The sequence below is a fragment of the Rhea americana genome, unplaced genomic scaffold (assembly GCF_003343005.1).
Source record: "Rhea americana isolate MKP2758 unplaced genomic scaffold, rheAme1 scaffold_190, whole genome shotgun sequence".
Taxonomy (NCBI): domain Eukaryota; kingdom Metazoa; phylum Chordata; class Aves; order Rheiformes; family Rheidae; genus Rhea; species Rhea americana.
The window spans coordinates 19,726-38,155 of NW_028186039.1; the positions used below are offsets into that span (position 1 = coordinate 19,726).

Consider the following 18,430-nt stretch of genomic DNA (forward strand, 5'->3'; position numbering starts at 1 on the left):
TGCATCTCAGTTGTCCATCATCTTAGACCTTTCCTCATCCTCTGACCCCACTGTTCATGTAGGGTATCCCAGCACTGCAAGGTTTGTTTATTGTGGCACTGGGCTTGCTGATCCCAGCCCTGTAGCACCTCCATGGTGCCCTGGGTCAATGGCCATGGCATGGCTCCATGCCTGGAGGTACTGACACACTGCCTTAGCAGCTCACCTTTGTACCTCAATGGACCAGCACAGTATGGATGTCCTCACAGCACTGCACTTCCAACTGTTCTGCTGCAAAGCCACCAGCCCCCTCCATTTCTGTCATCCCCCTGTGGCTCTGCCACTGGAGCAGGGCCTCTAGACCCATCCTGAACCATGGGGATACCAGGAGGGTCTGCAGACGCTTCTGCTCATGGCAGTGGGGACTGTAGCGGCATGGCTTTAGACTACCCTCCTCCAGTTGTTGCTCCAGAACCTCCGAGAGTGCCCATGGCCACAGGCGCTGGGGCAGCTTTTGCAGGAGGTGCCAGACATTGAATCTAATCCTAGGCAGTTCAGCCATGAAAGCAAAGGTCTTCTCCAAAGCCCAGGAGGTTCTCAAGGACACACAGTCATTGAAGAAGAGCTTGTGGGATGACTCTAGGCGGTTGGCAGTGCTCAGCAAGTACAACTCAGGCACAGTAGAAAAATCAGGGGGCTCTGGTGTTTCCTGCAGCAGCTGGAAGAGGTGCCATATGGCTAGAAAGACTGTCTTCCTCTGGGTGACATGGAGGGTTCCCTTGGCATGGCTCTCCTGGTAGATTTGGGCTAGGACATGGCTGTAGTGAGACACTGTGGGGCATGAGACCACCCCAAGGTGCTGCAGAAGGTCTCTATAGAAGACCATGAGAGGGTGAGGTATGAGGAGATAAGGGTGAAAGTCAGCTTTCTCCGGGAGTGATATTACCACTTGCTGTGGTGTGGCCATGTCCTCCATCTTGGTCAGCACCACAGGTAGCTCAGCAAGCCGTCCCACATCCACTTCATTCATTCGGCTCTGCAAGAAATTGTACATCTTCTGGAGTGCTTTGGTCCGTGTGGTCACCTGCTGTGGTGTCCAGCAGGGTGCCTTGCACACATGCTCTAGGTTGGCAGCCACCAGGGCAGTTGGTATCCCCACAAGGACTCCTATAGCCTTCAGCAGGTCCAGATTCTTCTCAGGTATGGAGGACACTGGCAGGATGGTGGCTGATGTCCACAGGAGCTCAGCTACATCTTGTTGGTCATGGTAAATACTGCCCTTCAGGGTCACAGGCTGTGTGCAGGCTGCAAAGGGAGGGTGAAGATCCCTCAAGCACATGGGCACTTCTAGTGGAGACAGGAAGTGGATGGAGGCAATTTGCTCCAGAAAACCCTTTTGCAATGGGCTGCTCAACAGAATGACAAGTTGTTCAAACATCGCCTTCTGTCTCTGAGGCAATTCTTCAGCATGGCCCCTGCTCTGGGTGGCTTCATGCTCTATCTCCAGGGCCAGTACCACAAAATCCTCTGCAGAGAGGCTGGTGCAGACACCCGTCTCAAGCAGGAAGGTCCTAGCAACTTCACGGTTGGAACCCAGTGCCTTGAGGAAGGACTCAGGCACAAAGCGGTGCTGGAGCCGCAGTGTGCAAAGGGAGGAAATGTTGTCATAGAAGTAGGATGCCTGATGCAGCACGCCATGGGAGTCTGGTATGAAGGCTACAGTCTGGAAGGCTGTCACAGCATCCTGCCAGAACTTCTTATTCTCATAGGTGTGTTGCAAGGCTAAGAACAACTGCACAGCGTTCACAAGCTCTGATGCTGTGAGCTGGGACAGCCAAGGTAGCACTACAGTCATGAAGAGCTGCCATTCATCCACAGCCTCCCATCCTAAATCCCTGGCCAGCTGCTTGTGTGTTATGTTTTCCCTGAGCAACAGCATGTCCTTCTCCAGACTGTACAGGGCTTGAGCACCTGAAGGCAGTCGGCACTCTGGGAATTGGCTGTTGAAAATCAGCACCTTGCGGTAGGGTGCCACAGCCACATGATCCCCACCATGCTTCTGGAATAGAGGCAGGTGCTGAAGATGCTCCAGTGCCTGCCTGTCCAGCCTCCCTTGAATAATAAAGCGCAGCAGGACAGTCACTTCATATGCTTCCAGGTCCCTCCAGCGGAGATCAGCAATGGTATCTGCCAGTCGGGCCAGCACAGCCTTGGGCTTCATGGTCTGCAGTACCCATGGCTTGAGGCAGTGGTAGGCAAAGCCAAAGGGCAGAAGGGATTTCTGGAGCATAGGGATGCCCAACTTGTGCAGCACCTTGGCCACATCCATGTCACAATCATAGAGAATATTGGGGAGGGAGGACAGTGACATCAGGCACATTGAGCCTGTTTCATGTCCTTGCACAGGCAGCAGCACTGCATCTTGGAGATGGTCTATGAACATGCTCATAGCTGCCTCCAACTTGTTCTTCTCGGCCTTTGTGGCCTTGTAGACCACAGAATCAAAGAACTTCCACAGCCCCTTCAGCCACTTCTGCCCATCTGTGGCCAAATCCAGCTGTTCCAATGCCTCCTTGATGAGTGGTGTGGCCTCTAGGAGGCCAAGATCCTACACAAAGCAAGATGGGGCTATGCTAGCTACACAGCTGTCAGCAAAGCTATGACTGTGTTGGGGGAAAAGGTAGGCAAAGGAGCTGTGTAAGACTGGATGGTGGGTGCTGAGGGCACGCAGACAGCCATCTTGCATGGCCAGCACAGGGAGACCCTCTAGCTCTGTCTTGACCTCCTTTGTGTGCTTCAGGCAGTGTTTCAGCAGGATGGAGCAGCTCTCCGGGGTCCTCAGAGGTGTCTTGGTCAGCGGGCAGGGCAAGGGGAGAGCCAGGGCCTTGAGGAAGCACTGAAGAGAAGTTGGCTGCAAGGTCACAGCTGCCACACCAGCTGCCACAAGCTCCTGGTAAATCTGCCACAGCTGGGAGAATGCTGGCACCAAGTTCATGTCCAAGTGCTGCAACACATCCCACAGAGGCAACGCAGGCTCACTCTCAAGGAAGTATGGTTCTGTCAGCATATCCCTACCACCTGGAGATGCCCAAGCCATTGTCACATTGCTGTCAGGTAGCTTCACACGGCACACAGGCACCAGTAGGAGACAATGGTGGCTGAGGTGCCTGTAGATGTCCCTCACAAGGTCATGCCAGGTGGGTGGCACACTCTTTGTCACAGTAGGGAAGAACTGGAGATAGGGGATCAAGTGTTGCTTGCAGACATTTAAGGAGCTGAACTGGAGTTGTTCAGGTCCCAAGGCTCTCTGCTGCTTAGTGAGGAAGGTGCAGTAAACTGGGACCACCAAGCACCGGAGCAAGAAGCCATTCCAGGCTGCTTCGGTGCTGCCTGGGTCCTGGCGGAGGCCACGTCGGGCCGCATCCACAGAGAAGTTGGCACTGATGTGCACAGGCAACCCTGTCATCAGTGGCAATGGGAGGGTGCAGAAAACCTTGCCCATGGGATTGTCCAAGCCCTGTGGCTTCAGGCAGGCAGCCACAGCTCCATAGGGCAGCTGCCCAGGCACTGGAGACTCTTCAGCCCCCTTCTGCACTCCAATTTGAGCAGTCACCCCCCAAACGGTACTGGTACTGGCCCTGGCCCTGCTGATTTTAACTCTCATGATGTAGGAGACAGAGATGGGGCCATCCCCATCCACAGCTTGGCTCAGCCTGGCTTGGAAACCCCGCCTCAGTTCTGCATCTTCTTCTGTCATCTCTATGGCCACCTGTAGCCTCTTGACCAATGGCCCCCCATCCAGGGGGATCTCAGAGAAGACTATAGTGTGCAGGTGCCGGAGGAAAAGAACCAAGTCACCACCCTCCTCAGCCAGTGTCGTCTGCATGGTCACAAGGTCTTGGTCCCGCACAACCATGTCAGACACCTTGGAGGTGGCAGCCCCAGCTGCAGTGTGGAGGGGCAGCCGAAAAAGGACACCTTGGCTCAGGTCAAAAAAGGAGGGCAGGAAGGTGCCATAGACATCTGGGAAGGATCTCTTAAATTCAGGGTTGACAGCGAACATCCCACCGGGGCTCTCAGTTGTGGTTCCAGGCACATAGGAGAGGTGGGAATCAAAGATGCACAGGGCACTGTCTCCGGTAAGGAAGGCTGGGCAGTCAGTAAGGTGGAAGACAGTGTTGAAGCCAAGGCCAAATTTGCCTGTAACATCTTGCTGACCCTGCTTGCCACCCACCCCCAGGCGTTGGATGCCTTCAATATCTTGCTGCTGGAGGGGTCTGTCATTGTAGATGCAGAGTGCAGGGCCTTGCAGAGTGTTCCAGGCCTCACTGAAGGTGGCACCCACTGGGTGCTGCCGGTGGTCCCACACAAAGTGCACGGTCCCTGCGCCAGCATCATCCGCATTTTGGAGCAGCTCCATCACTACATCACGAGTGGATCCTGGGTACTAACCCAAGATGTTCTTCAGCCGTGTGGGTAGGTCTTCAYGGGCACCGAACGGCTGTGCCCAGCAGCTCAGATCTGCTGTCAGCAGCTGGCTCCTCTCCAGTGCCTGGTGGCGTGTGGTGGGCACTCCACAGCGCAGGGCTGTAGCCCGGGCCAGCTGTTCATGGCACAGCATGCCCCCTTTTTCCACTGGCAGCCATGGTGTGTCGTTGAAGTGGAGCTTGTCACATGGACGCAAGATGCCCTCGTGGTCAGGCAGAAAGAGTTGCTGAGTCTGATAGGCATCTGACTCTTCCCCATCTGCCATCAAACCACAAGATATCAATCGCAAAGCCAGGGCCAGCTCTGGGGCAGGCAGGGGCTCTCCAGCATGCTTCTCAGCCAGGATGCGAAGCACTTGAGCATAATCATTCCAGGTGAATGTGTGGTGCAGCCCCACACACTCCCAGAGTTGTCTGTAGGGACGATAGTGCACTGGGAGCTGGTAAAGATATGGGGCAGCCTCAAATGATAGAGTCTCAGCCACACCTGTGGCTGGTATGAAGTGGGAGTCCACCAAGATGAAGGGCTCCCCTTGGGCCACTGCAGTAGCCACCTCACGCTGGCTGGTGTGGTCTCTCTTGAGCAGCGTGTCCAGGTAGTCATAGCAGTGGTGAGTGTTGTCCTGGAGCCTTGCAGCAGGGAGGGCATTGGAGCTGTGGCTCAGTGCCTGCAGCTGCTTAAGGACTACAGCTGCTGGTAGCTGCCGGTTCAACCCCAAGAAAGATGCAGTCTCTTCAGGGAGGCAGAAGTCTTTTCCCAGCATTTTAGGAGCCAAGACAGGGTAGATGAGCCCCACTAGTGGGACATGGCGGTGATGGTAGAGCTGGGCAGCTGGGAGCAGGACATGTTCACCAGTGGGCAGTGTCCCAGGCAGGAATGGCACAGTTTGGAAAGCAGCTTGCATGGTGTTATTCACTCTCTGCTGCACTGCATCCCGAAGCAGTTCAAGGATGCAGGCAGCCTTCTGGCATCCCTGGGCCTGGTCCTGAGTCCAGATATGCCTCACTGTCTCTGCCTGCTCCAGCAGTTCTGGCAGAGCCAACACATCCCGAACCATGCCAAGCTGCTCTAGCCGACCGAGTCTCTCTGGAGACAGGAATGCATCCCCAGAGGGGAAGTGCTCATCCTTGGGGTCATATAAAGAAGCTGCACGGCCTCTAGGATGCACTAGGTGGCTGATGAACTGCAGGTGGCCATGAGGGGTGGCAGGAATGCAGGGCACTGTCTGCAGCACCTTGTCCACATCATCATGAGACATATCTAGTGCATGAAGAAGCAGTGGGTCCTGGTCAGCCACGGAGAGGTCTCCCAAGTTGGGCAGCACAAGCTCACAGTAAAACCGGGGCCAGTCGTAAGTGCCAGCAGCCACCACTCTCCCACGGCCCCTCTGCACCCACTCTGGCAAGGCTACAGCCAACAGAGGATGGGCCAAGGTGGTGCTGAAGACACGTTTTGCCATGGCCCCGAGTTTGGGGTGCCTGGCCACATCTTGGTGCAGGAAGCGGGCATCCTGCAGCTGGCACCATGAGCAGCCATCAGAGAAGAGCCTGGGGCCATTCCTGGCTGCCACAGCCTGGTAGAAATGAGTCACTGCCTCAGTAAAGGGGTACCGAGCAGTGCTGGTGTCTGGCCAAAAGACGTAATACTCATAGCTCTTCAGCTCACCTGCCTCATGTAGGGTGCGGAGGTGGGCCAGTGCCTGGAGCCAGGCAGCCGGCACAGCATCCCGGAGCAGTGCTCGGTTCCACTCACCCTGCTCTGCTGTGTCCCACAGCCCTTTGCGGTTTGAGAGGATGTTGAAGGCCCCATGCACATGGATGGGCAGCCCTGAAGCCACTGGCATGGGCAAGTGGCAGAAAACCTGTCCTTCCTCAGCTCCCGTGCTTGGCACCCACTTGCCATCTGCAGTAAGGTCAAGGGGAAGGGCCACACCAGCTACAGGGGGCAGATTATGGTGTCCTGCCTGTGTCCTCTGGTGAAACAGCTCCAGGGATTCCCCATGCCCCTGGCACACCAGTACTAGGTAGTGCCAGGTGGTCTTGGAGGCCTTCTCATGGGCTGTGAGCCGCTCAATGGCTGCCCAGCTTGAGGAATCCCCAGGGGCCCCCAAGTCTCGGATCCTCTTTTGCTGCAGTGTGGCCATAGACTCAGCATCCTCAGGTGAGGTGGCCATATCTGGAAGCATCTCCAGGGATACTTCTTTCACTCTCTGCAGGAAAAGCAGCAGGAGTCGACTAGAGCCAGTAAAGCCAGTGCCGAGGGACCAGATGCGATCTGTGCCAAAGGTCTCTGAGCATATCTGTGACGCCACAGCTTCCTCTTCAGTGCGGAAAGGCAGGCGGAAAAGAGTCCCTGGAAAGGCTCCTGGCTCGGGCAGGTGGCACCCAAAGACACCCTGGTAGGGCCGGAACTGCTCAGCAAAGGCACGGAGGATGCGGGGCCGAATGGAGAAGTCTAGACGGATGCCAGGGCAGCCACTCTTGGGGATACGGTTACCCAGATGGGTGCCATTGGGGTCAAAGATAAGCAATGTGGCCCCACTCAACACAGCTGGCACATCTGTGATGCGATACACACAGCTGAAGCCCAGCCCAAAGTGTCCAATCCGTCCTGCCTGGTGCTCCTTTGTTGCTGCCCCAACACGAGTGATGTTGTGGAAGTATTCCTCTGTGAACAGGGCATTGTTGTAGGCCCAGAGGGCTGGGCCATGACAGGCAGCCATGCCTGGGTCTAGCAGTCCAGTGATGGGCTTTCTGCAGGGTCGGAGGTCCAGAAGGAAGCGGCAGACAGTGGCTCCAGCGTCCTCTGCATTCTGAACCATCTCTGTGAAGAGGTCACCCTCCTCACCATACTCGCGGAGAATGTTGCGGAGCTGCAAGGTGATGGGCTCTGAAGGTCCATATGCTGTGAGCAACTCTGGCCCCAGCACCCGGGTGCTGAGCAGCTCTGTGCCAAGGAATACAGCTATGCTGGATGGCACTGCCTCGTGCACCACCTCTTGCACATCCTCCTCTGCCTCTAACTCCATGTCCAGGTACACTGTAGAAGTAGCTGGACGAAGAGCAAAGCCAGAGCCCTCTGGGACCCTCACTGGCATTGGCACCATGCCTTCAGCCCAGTGGCCCCTGTTCTTGAGCCACTCCAGGACAGCCACAACCACTTGCAACTCTGCCTTTGTACCAGCACCAGAGCTGCGGGCGTCGATGTTCTGCCCCAAGCAGCGCAGGGCTGTGACCGCCTTCTCCTCACTCACCCTTACCTCTACCCCCCAAGCACTGAAGAGGCAGCTGTAGGACAGGAAGTCAGGGGGTACCCGGGGCACTAATGATGCCAGGTCCAGCTCCTTGGGGTAGCCCAGCACGGCATCAGCTGGCCGGACGAACCCAGCCCCGGTCCACACCACAGCACCCTCCGGGGCAGCTCCAAAGGTCCCCAGATCTTCCTGCATGTGCTGGTAGACAGCTCGGAGTGCAGGAACTACCTTATCTGTGTCTCTGCACCCTGCCAGGCATTTCAGCTGCTCCCACACCTTTTCTGGTGGTGGGGCCTGGCACAGCCCCAGCTTCTCCTCTGCCTCTGGTGAAAAGACACCTGTTAGAGGCATAGCAAGCCCCACTAGACATAGGTACCGGGTGGACTGCAGCTGTTTTGGAGGTAGGAAGGGCTGCTGAGGCTTTCCGGTGCACTCTGAGCGGGGTACCCATGGTAGAGCACAGAGCTGCCTAAGCTCCATTGTGCTGAAGCCTGCCAGTGCCTTGGAGTGATTGCAGACTTTGATCAGTGTCTTAGCCCTGTCCAGAGCCACCCCATCATCTTGACTCACAGTTGTCGCAGCCTCTAGGATGTCTGAAGCCACCAGGCACCCCTTGCCATGCCGCAAGCCCAGGGCTCTCAAGGCACGGAGGATGGGTGGACTGCAAAAGGAGGCAGGAGGGAAGCGTTCAGGGCCCAGAAGCACTCGCAGGGTACTCTCACAAGGGTCGTAGAGGTCCCGTGGGCGCACCAGGCCACTGGAGGTCTCCAGGAAGGCTAAGTTGCTGCAGGCTTGTTGGAGCAGGGGGCTTTGTGCAAAGAGGGTGTCTCCATGCTGCAGCACCCAGAGCAGCAGCCCCTGGGCCTCAGCTGCCCACCCTGCATAGGTGCCCTGGGCTACAGCTTTGATGCCCTCTAGTGCCACACAGGCAGCACTGACAAAGGACTTCTGGAGTCGCCCCAGGAGCCGACGGTCAGCTTCATCCCGACACTGCAACACAGCCTTCGGCAGGACCACATCTCTGGGCAGCTCCATCTCTGGCTCCAGTGCTGGAGTGGCACCAGCAGGCACCAGCCCCCTGGGTTGCGGGGTGGCCAGGCAGGGCAATGGAATGAAGAGAGGCAGAGTGGCCAGCATGTCTCTCTCTGGCTTTGCCAGGGATGGGACATCCACCAGGTAGAGCTGGAGGGTGTCCACAGCTGCGGTGGGCAGTGAGGCCAGGCGGGATGCCACATCTGCAGCTCCCCGGGTGATCAGGGCTCGCAGGGCATTGAGGGGGGGTGGGGGCAAGATGTAGCGGGACAGACAGTGGTGCCATATGCCTGGGGGCACCACAGAGCAGCCCAGAGCCTCCAAGATGGGGGCCACAGTGGATGGCAGCCCCTGTCCTCCCACGTCTGGAAGATAAGGCCAGATTGAGGTATCAGTGGGGCTAGATGGGTGCTGGGGGCACCTGGTAGGGACAGGGGGATCAGTGGGAGTCCCTCCATAGGGCCCAGGTCTTCCATGTGGTTGGCCAGGAAGAACCACAGGGCTGGAAGCCATTGGGCTGGGGGCTGAGGAGGACCCTGGGAGGGGCACCAGGTCACCAGACTTGAGGACTGTGATGTCCAGCTTGGGGGCAGAGCCAAGTGCAGGATCCAGGCAGTCATGGCTGGATCCAGCAGAACCAAGTTGGGGAAGAGACCTGTGGTGGAGGGAGGGAGCAGAAGCTGGATTGGGGAACCTGGAACTAGGGAGACATAGGATCTAGGGGAAAGGATCTAAGATGTGGAGGGGATAGGGGAACCTCACAGAGGGGGTGAAGGGACCTAGGCTCTGGTGGGACACAGGATACCCTGGATAGGAGGAACAGGAGGACCCCAGATTGGTGGGGACAGAGGAGCTCTGAGAGGGCAAGAGGAGAGGTGAGTGCCCAGAACTGGGGGCAGGGACGTCCTCAGATGGGACAACACAGGGAGACCCTGAATCTGACAGGGGACAGAGATGACAGGGGGAATGCAGGAGGGACGTCAAGGACAATGAGGGCCACAGATGGAGATACAGGGGGATCTGGAATCGGTCAGGGGGACATAGGATCTAGGGATGGACAGGGGAGTCTGGATTCTGAGAAGGCCCCGCAGCCTGGAGGGAGAGTGAGACTCAAATCTACAGATGTTAGAGATGAGAACAGCGCGGTGGGATGGATGGAGAGGATCTCAGATGTATTGGAGGAGTCAAGGGAGTATTGGTTGGCAGGTGATTTGGGGGCCCAGACGGGGATCAGGGGACCCTAGGCAGGTCTAAGGACTCTTGTTCTCTCACCAGCCTTGGCGATGCCCCGCAGGAGGTTGTCCAGGGCTGGCTCCAGATTGGAGGGCAGGAAGGATCCAGTCAGGCCAGGCAGGAGCACCCTATGGGGGCATATGAAAGATGCTGAGGGGGTACAGGGGTAAGGGGGGGACAGAGAACTTCCCAGACACCCAGGTTCTCTTCCCACTCAGTGAGACTGGGGGGAAAAGAGCAGGGGGAATGAGGTGCCCAGATGCTTGGGTTCAACCCTCCTCCACCCCCTCCACCAGGCTGTGCTCTAGCCCATTCAGGCACCTGGGTTCTCGGCCTGCTTGAGAAGGGTTGGGAATAGGACAAGCACCTGGATGCCTGGGTCCCCTGCTAGCTCACCTGGGGCAATCAGATGTGTCCACGTAGACAGTGGCCGCTGCATTGCCAAAAGCCACAAAAGTACTGTCAGCACGAGGCAGGAGTGGGAGGCCCTGCAGCTTGGCATAGTGCCTGTCCACAGTCACATAGCGCAGCAGACAGAGGCGGTCGGCAGCTGGGAGTTCCAAGTCCCCGTGGCACCTCAGCACCTCTCGCACATGGCCTGCTGTGGCCTCCTGTGGGCCCTTGGCCAGTCCCAGTGCCAGTGCCCTCTGGACGTGGGTCGGGACCACGGCCACTGGCTCCCCAGCCGCCACTAGAAAAGCCTGGACCACTCGCTGTGTGTCCGTGTCCTCTGTGTCCTCCAGCAGCAGCACAGCCTCAGCTGCCTGCAGCCGCCCTGAGGCCCCCTCTGCCACTGGCACCAGGGCATGGGCAGCTGCCAGCTCCTGGCAGACACTGACCATCACTTCATGGATACAGCCATGGCGTGGAATGCACTCAGGGTCTGGCCAGATGCTATAGGGGTCAGCACCAGGCAGGGCTGCAGCCGCAGTCGCCATGTGGCCGTAGACCCGCGGCAGGAGGTCAAGGAGCAGCAGGGCATTCCAGCTGGCATCTTCTTCACCTTCTCTATCCTCAGAGGGCCAGCGGAGGTGGTGACGATCATCAGAGAGGGCAAAGGGAGCACTGACATGGGCAGGTAGCCTTGTGACCATCTCCTCTGTGGCAGGCAGTGGTAGGACGCAGCAGAGCCGCCCTTGGCAGGGCCCATGGAGAGGGTGCGCCAGGCTCAGCTCGGGGCTGCACCCTATCCGCTCACCCAGCTCCACGGCCACCCGTGCCATGGTTCTGCCTGTGGTCACCATCCACTCATCCCCATCCTCAACACCATCCCTGCACAGGGCTACCAGGCGCGATGTCAGGCTCAGCCCCATGGCTCCTGCTGGCTCCAGGACAGGCAGAGGTTGAGAGAATGCTGTCAGGGTACCCATGAGGGTCTGGGCCCCGTCAGGGGACACGTGATGCAGGGCCACATGTCTGACATGGCGAAGGAAGAGAAGGGCAAGAGGGGCTTCAGCAAGGAAGGTCTGGAGGAGGCATGGAGGAGACCAGGATTGGAGACTCCCGTGGCGATGCCTGAGGGTTGCCGGCGGAGGGGAAAGCGGAAGAGAGTGCCCTGGGCAGAGCCACGGCACTGCCCCACAGCCTCTAGCCCAGCCCAGAAAGGCTCGAAGAGGCCAGGTAGGTCCTGGGCTGCTGAGATGTCCCAGCGGGCACCAGCACCTGGCAGCACTCGGCATTCAGGATCCAGCACCCCCAGGGACGGGGTGCTCAGCATTCCTGGCAGGTCTGGGGATACGGACACCATCAGGTCACAGGGCAACATGGTCCCCACAGCCTACCTAGGCCCCCCAGCCCACCAATGCCCTGAATGCCTGCCCCAGAACTCTCAAGTTCAGCCTCCCACTCCCCCCAGGTTTAATCCCAGTGCCCCAGTTCTGCCATCACTGAGCCTCTCAGGTTGCCCAGCCCTCCCAGCCCCTGCTTCCCCAGGTTCCCCCATTTCAAACTCAGCCCTCTATTTTGCCTCCTGCCCCAGGAGTCCCTAGTGACAGTTCCCCCATTTCAAACTCAGCCCTCTATTTTGCCCCTTCAGGAGTCCCTAGTGATGGTTCCCTCATTTCAAACTCAGCCCTCTATTTTGCTCCCCCCCCCTGCCCCGGGAGTCCCTAATGACAGTTCCCCCATTTCAAATTCAGTCCTCTGTTTTGCCCCCTCAGGAGTCCTTATTGACTCCCAGTGGATCACTGGCTCCCTGTGTCCCCCTAGCACCCCCTGTACCTCCCATGCCCCCACTGCAGTCTCAGCCACCCAAGTCAGGTCTTTAGCACAGCTCACCTGTGAGGTGGTAGACGGAGGTGAAACCCAGGCCAAAGCGCCCCACAGTGCTGGGGTCCCATCGCTTATGGGACACCCCTGGGTGTAGGAGCCCAGTCTAGTCTCGGGGGGCCATTGGGGCATTGTTGTAGGCTAGGAGGGCTGGGCCTATGGAGCCAGAGTACCAGGGTTAGGAGGGGGCAGAGGGCTGGGAAGGGAGGGTTTGGACCCACGTTCAGTGCTTTGTAAGCCCCTGCAATTTCTCCCAGTCCCCCAGTCCCACTCAGCCCACCTCAGTGTCCTCAGTACCACCCATCCTCCTAGTGTCCCCAATGTCCCTTGATCCTCACTGCCTCCAGTTCTCCCAATCTCCTCTCATACCCCCCAATTTCATCCAAGTATCCCCCAATCCCACCCAGTCTCCTCCACTACCTCCCAGTGCCCCACAATCCCCCCCAGTCCCTCTCAGTGCCTCTCCTTCCCTCTGATCCCCCAAATTCTCCCTCATTACCACCCAGTGCCCTGAATCCCCTAGTCTTCCCCATGTTCCCCACTGCCCCTCACCCTGGGTCCCTTCCAGGCCCCCTCCAGCGATGACATCAAATTCCCGTTCATCGGATACAAACACGACCTCAGTAGTGCCTGCATCATCCGCGTTCTGCACCAGCTCCTGGGATTGGAGAACAGCATCTGGACACCTGGGTCTCTAATCCCCAGAGAAAGCACCAACCCTGCCCAGACACTTGGGCAGATGGGCAGCAGGGTCTAAGAGTTAGTGCTGGGCAAGAAACACCCTCCAGCCTTGGCTGCCTGGGTTCCCTGCCCAGCAATGAGCTCTGCAGTTGGGTGGGAGAACCCAGGTGCCTGGGATCTGGGGACTCACCTTGAGAATCTGCCCCTCATCGGAGTACCTCTGCAGGATGCTGTGAAGGTAGTCGAGGAAGATGGGTGTTTGCTGGCAGAAGGCTTCACTGCAAAGCAGAGAGGGAGTCAGTGGAGGTGGCTGCCATGGGTCTCCAGGACCCTCATGATCCCCCAACCCCCCAACTCCCCCCAATCCCTCCCAGAATGCCTCTCAGTCTCACCATGTCCTTATGGGACCCCCAAAAAACTCCAGCCTCCCCCCTCCCAGAATCAAATGTCCTTTTGGTTCCTCCCAGGACTCCCATGTCTCCCACAGTAACCCTGGATCCTATCCAATAACCCCGAGCCCTCAGTAATCTCCACATCCCCTGACAACACCCAGTGACCCCTTGTAATGCACAGTGCCCCTGCAAGCCCCAGTACTTCCCTAACCACCCTCCCAGCCCCACTCACGCTTTCGGCTGTCTGAGGGCCATGACAAAAATTGCAGTGGGGAGCAGGGCAGTGCTCCCAGATGTCTTGGTCCCTGTCCTATTAGCTGTTCCCAGGAGCTAACTCCTAAGACTGGAGGAGTTAGGACAACACCTAGGACTCTGCCAGTTAGCTGCTCCCCCTCTGTGTCTGTGTCCAGGATGCCTGGCACTCTGCCTTGTGCAGAGGCCCTCCCACTCCGGCAGTTTTGATTCCTGCAGGCACCAGCCATGTCAATTCTAAAATCGAAACTGCAATGTTGCAGTCCAGGAGGGGACACAGGGCCACCACGGGAGTATGGCCATGGTGGGGCGGTAGCGGTACAGCCATGGGTGGGGCCTTAAGGATGCAGTCATGGGTGGGGGGCATGGAAGTCATGGCAGTGGACTGAGGGGAACATGGGGACATGGAAGTGGGGGAGGGAGGATATGGGATCATGGTTATGAGGTCATGGGAACATGTGGGACACAGCTACGAGGTGAGGAAAGAGAGATCCAGCTGATTTGGGGAGAAACAAACATGGGAAAATAAAGGGGATAAGAAGGGTTGATTGCATATAAACAGAGCCATGCCCTGTGGCTGATCAATGCAGTCAGTCTTGTTTTCTTCTTAAATTTGTTTCCAACTTTTCCTGGGTGAGGGGCTCCCTGCTCTGTGTGCACGTGTGAGGAGATCAGAGTGGCAGCAGCTGGAGAGAGAGTGCAGGTCTAGGGCCCAGCTCTCAGGCTGCAAGAAAGAGAGGGTGTATAGGGGAGTGTGCAGTCACTTGTGGGTATCAAGCAGGACTAGCTGCCTAGTAAGTGAAGTGGCTTGGGAGCCAAAGTGTGCATCTGTGTCTGAGGGTGAGACATTGTACATATGTGTATATACATACATATATATATACACACACACACACATATATATCTAACCCACTAAGGGACCTTCATCCTGATCAGCCAGAAAAGGGAACAGGATGAGGCTATTGGTACTGTTAGCTTTCATATGAGTGTTGAATGTTTCTGTCTGTGGTGTTCTGTGCGGCTGGCCATGTGTATATGTGTATAGCACACCTGTTTTTGAGTGTGTGCCTACTGGGAATACACGCCCAACCTCACTACTGTTTGGATCTGGGGGCATGGAGCCTTGCCTCTATTGGGCCACCAGATTCAACAGTAGCGATGGAGGGCTGAGCTGGCTCCCTGTTTTCATATCCTCGACCTGGACACAGAGGTACATCTCCAGGCTAGGGGACATGAGAAGCTCTGTAGAAGAAGACCCAGGATCCAACATGCCCATGGCTTATCCCCATTGCAATGCCACCAACTTTATCATGGGTTGTATTAGCCAGAGCTAACAATCCAACAGGGCGAGAAAGGGGGGGGGGGTTGTCCTCCACAGGGCAATGGTGAAGCCAGACCAGAATACTAGGCCCAGTTTGGGACCCCTTAGTACAAAGGGGACAGCAGAGACCACCAAGATCGGTGGACCTGGAGACAGGACATCCAAGGAGATGCCAAGAGTTGGTCCAGCCTGCAGGGGGCAAAGCAGGGTTAGAGGGGAGACAAGACCAGAAGAGGTGCCCTAGAAAAGGACAAGGCCATTGGGCACCCTGCTGCAAAATCTCCTCTATCCCATAATGTCTCCAGGGGAGATCATAAGTGCTGAAGACAAGGAGAGGAAAGAGGAAGAGGGTGGAGAAGGTCTAGGGAAGACTATATTGGGCTGCTGAGAGCCCTGTGCGAATCCAGCCACTGCTTCTCCCATCCCTCCTAGATTACAACCACAGCAACACCATGTGTCTAGCCCTGGGCACCAGGGTCTTGCTCCTTCTAGGGCCAATCATGATCAAGGCTGTGCACAGCTGGAGAAGGGCAAGACAAATCTGCCTGCGGCTTGCAGGCAGGCAGGCATCTGTAGATGCTGTACTCTACAGCAACATGGGGCCATGGGAAAAAGACCCCACTGACACCTCTCAGAGGATCAGCAAGAGAACTGGGTCATGAAACAGCCCTCACTCTTCAATAAACTGGGCAAAAACTGCTGGTTCTGTATGAAATCTCCTCCATTATTGGTCTCAGAAAGGATGTGGGACTATCTCTGAGCACCTCTGCTCCTAAAGGCAGTGTGCCTCCTACATACATAACTCCATCAAGGCTTCCTACTCACCCTGTTAAGCTTTGAACTGGACTTGTGCAAGAAGGAGAAACTAGAGTTTCTCTTGGCTTTGATCTTATACTGGGAACACAGGGCTTAGAATGAAACTCAGGGCACATCTATGGAAATGTCTCACTATTGCAGTCTGGGATAGAAACTGGGGTTCAGAATAAAGCTGCGTGACATATATACTGATACATTGATAAACTCAGAATTTAATAAGAGACAGAAAGTACAGGAGCTAGTTGGCATATGCTCATATATGTTCCTTCTGATGCTGGGAGCTTTGTGTGTAGTCAGCATTGGATGGACCTCTGTGTACATGGTACACTGTACAGAATCCTGTTGTGTTGAGGTTCAACATATATTGGGAGATCTGGGTCATTTATACCTGAGTTTCATTATAGTAATTAACCGTGCTCTATCTGACAGGTGGTATGCAATTATCTACCTGATGTGCACCTAGGTAGTGCAGTGGCAGCATATGGGTTCGACAGTGTATGCGTAGATCAGCTCAATATGTACTTGCACTACAAAAGTTAGCCAACCATCTAATATACATACTAGTGCTATGAGGTAATACAGCAGTTACTTATGCTGACATTCAGGTATCTGCATAGTTATGTCCTATGTACAGGCTCTACTCAAAACCACTGTACCCTCGTAACTTTCTGCAGTGGTCCACAACACTCACTCTAATGGTGAGAACCCAGCATGGCAGGCTTTGGGCCCTCTTTGCCAGGCAGATTGAAACACACTCCAGTGCTAGCACTCTCTCATCCATAGAATCACAGAATCACAGAATCACAGAATGGATAAGGTTGGAAGGGACCTCTGGAGATCACCTAGTCCAACCCCCCCTGCTCAAGCAGGGTCATCTAGAGCATGTTAGACAGGGCTGCATCCAGGCGGGTCATCTAGAGCATGTTAGACAGGGTTGCATCCAGGCGGGGTTTGAGTATCTCCAGAGAAGGAGACTCCACACTCTCACAGGAAACAAATTCCTCCTCATATTCAGGTGGAACTTCCTGTGGATCAGTTTGTGTCTGTTGCCTCTTGGCCTGTCACTTGGCACCACAGAAAAGAATTCAGCCCCAAATTTTTGGCACCTTGCCTTCAAGTATTTGTAGACATTGATAAGATCCCCTGTCAGTGTTCTCTCCTCCAGGCTGAATGGGCCCAGATCTCGCAGGTCCTCCCCAGAGGGCAGATGCTGCAGTCCTCTGATCACCTTTGTAGCCTTACGCTGGACTCTCTCCAGTAGCTCCATGTCTGTCTTGTCCTGGGGAGCCCAGAACTGGATGCAGTACTCCAGATGAGGTCTCACCAGGGCTGAGTAGAGGGGCAGGATCACCTCCCTCCACTTGCTGGCAACACTGTTCCTAATGCACCCCAGGATACCATTGGCCTTCCTGGCCACAGGGGCACATTGCTGGCTCGTGGTCAACTGGTTGTCCACCAGCACTCCCAGGTCCTTCTCTGCAGAGATGCTTTCCAGCAGGTCAGCCCCCAGGCCACACTGGTGCATGGAGTTATTCCTCCCTAAGTGCAAGACCCTGCACTTGCCATTGTTGAACCTCAGGAGGTTTCTCTCTGCCCAGCTCTCCAGCCTGTCCAGGCCTCTCTGAAAGGCAGCACAGCCCTCAGGTGTATCAGCCACTCCTCCCAGCTTGGTATCATCAGCAAACTTGCTGATGAGGCACTCTGTCCCTTCGTCCAGGTCATTGATGAAGAAGTTGAACAGGATGGGACCCAGTACTGAGCCCTGGGGAACTGCACTAGCTTCAGGCCTCCAACTAGACTCCACCAATGACAACCCTCTGAGCTCTGCTTTTCAGCTAGTTCTCAATCCATCTCACTGTCCACTCATCTAACCCACACTTCCTGAGCTTATCTAGGAGGATGCCATGGGAGACAGTGTCAAAAGCCTTGCTGAAGTCAAGGTACACAATGTCCACTGCTCTCCCCTCATCTACCCAGCCAGTCATGCCATCATAGAAGGCTATCATCAGATTGGTTAAGCAGGATTTCCCCTTGGTGAAACCATGCTGACTACTCTTGATCACCTTCTTTTCCTCCATGTGCTTGGAGATGATATCCAGAATGAGCTGTTCCATCCCCTTTCCAGGGATAGAGGTAAGGCTGACAGGTCTATAGTTGCCTATGGAGTGGCACTGGCTTTCTTCCAGTCCTCAGGCACCTCTCCAGTTCTCCACTATCTTTCAAAGATGATGGAGAGCAGCCTGGCAACAACATCCACCAGCTCCCTTAGTACTCATGGGAGCATTCCATCAGGGCCCATGGATTGGGCTTATGTCCCATTCCTCTGTAACATAATGCAGAAGTTGGACCCTGCAAGCAGAGACAAACTGGGATGCAGGCAGCACCTCTACGCACGTCTCTGCTCCTCTCAACCAATTCAAATGCCGATTACGCCTGTCCAGTCCCAGCCTAGGGCCAAGCTGCCACTTACCATACACAACTCTAGTCTCCCAGCTCCTCTTCCCTGCTCACCTCACTCTCATGTCACCCAGGACGTACTGCCCTTCTGCAGTTTAATTAACCCTTTGTTATTATTGCCAAACAGATTCTGTAAACACCACTGGCCAACCCAAGAATGAATTACAGCTGGGGAAGCCGGAGGCGAGGCTCAGAGTGTGGGGGCAGGGGGCAATTATTTGGGGTAAGGACCATATCATTGCTCCAGTACAGGCCTGA

At 56.0% G+C, this 18,430-nt stretch overlaps 1 protein-coding gene across 1 annotated transcript; it reads right to left on the reverse strand.

Annotated features, from left to right (window-relative positions):
- Positions 1-4,426: 4,426 nt before the first annotated feature.
- Positions 4,427-11,298, reverse strand: LOC146597132 (sacsin-like). The gene is made up of 4 exons (XM_085302676.1): positions 10,382-11,298; positions 10,025-10,113; positions 9,174-9,407; positions 4,427-9,117 (listed from the first exon to the last, which is right to left on the reverse strand). Exons 1-4 carry the CDS (start codon positions 11,296-11,298, stop codon positions 4,427-4,429), a joined length of 5,931 nt encoding a protein of 1,976 aa, XP_085158802.1.
- Positions 11,299-18,430: the final 7,132 nt, after the last annotated feature.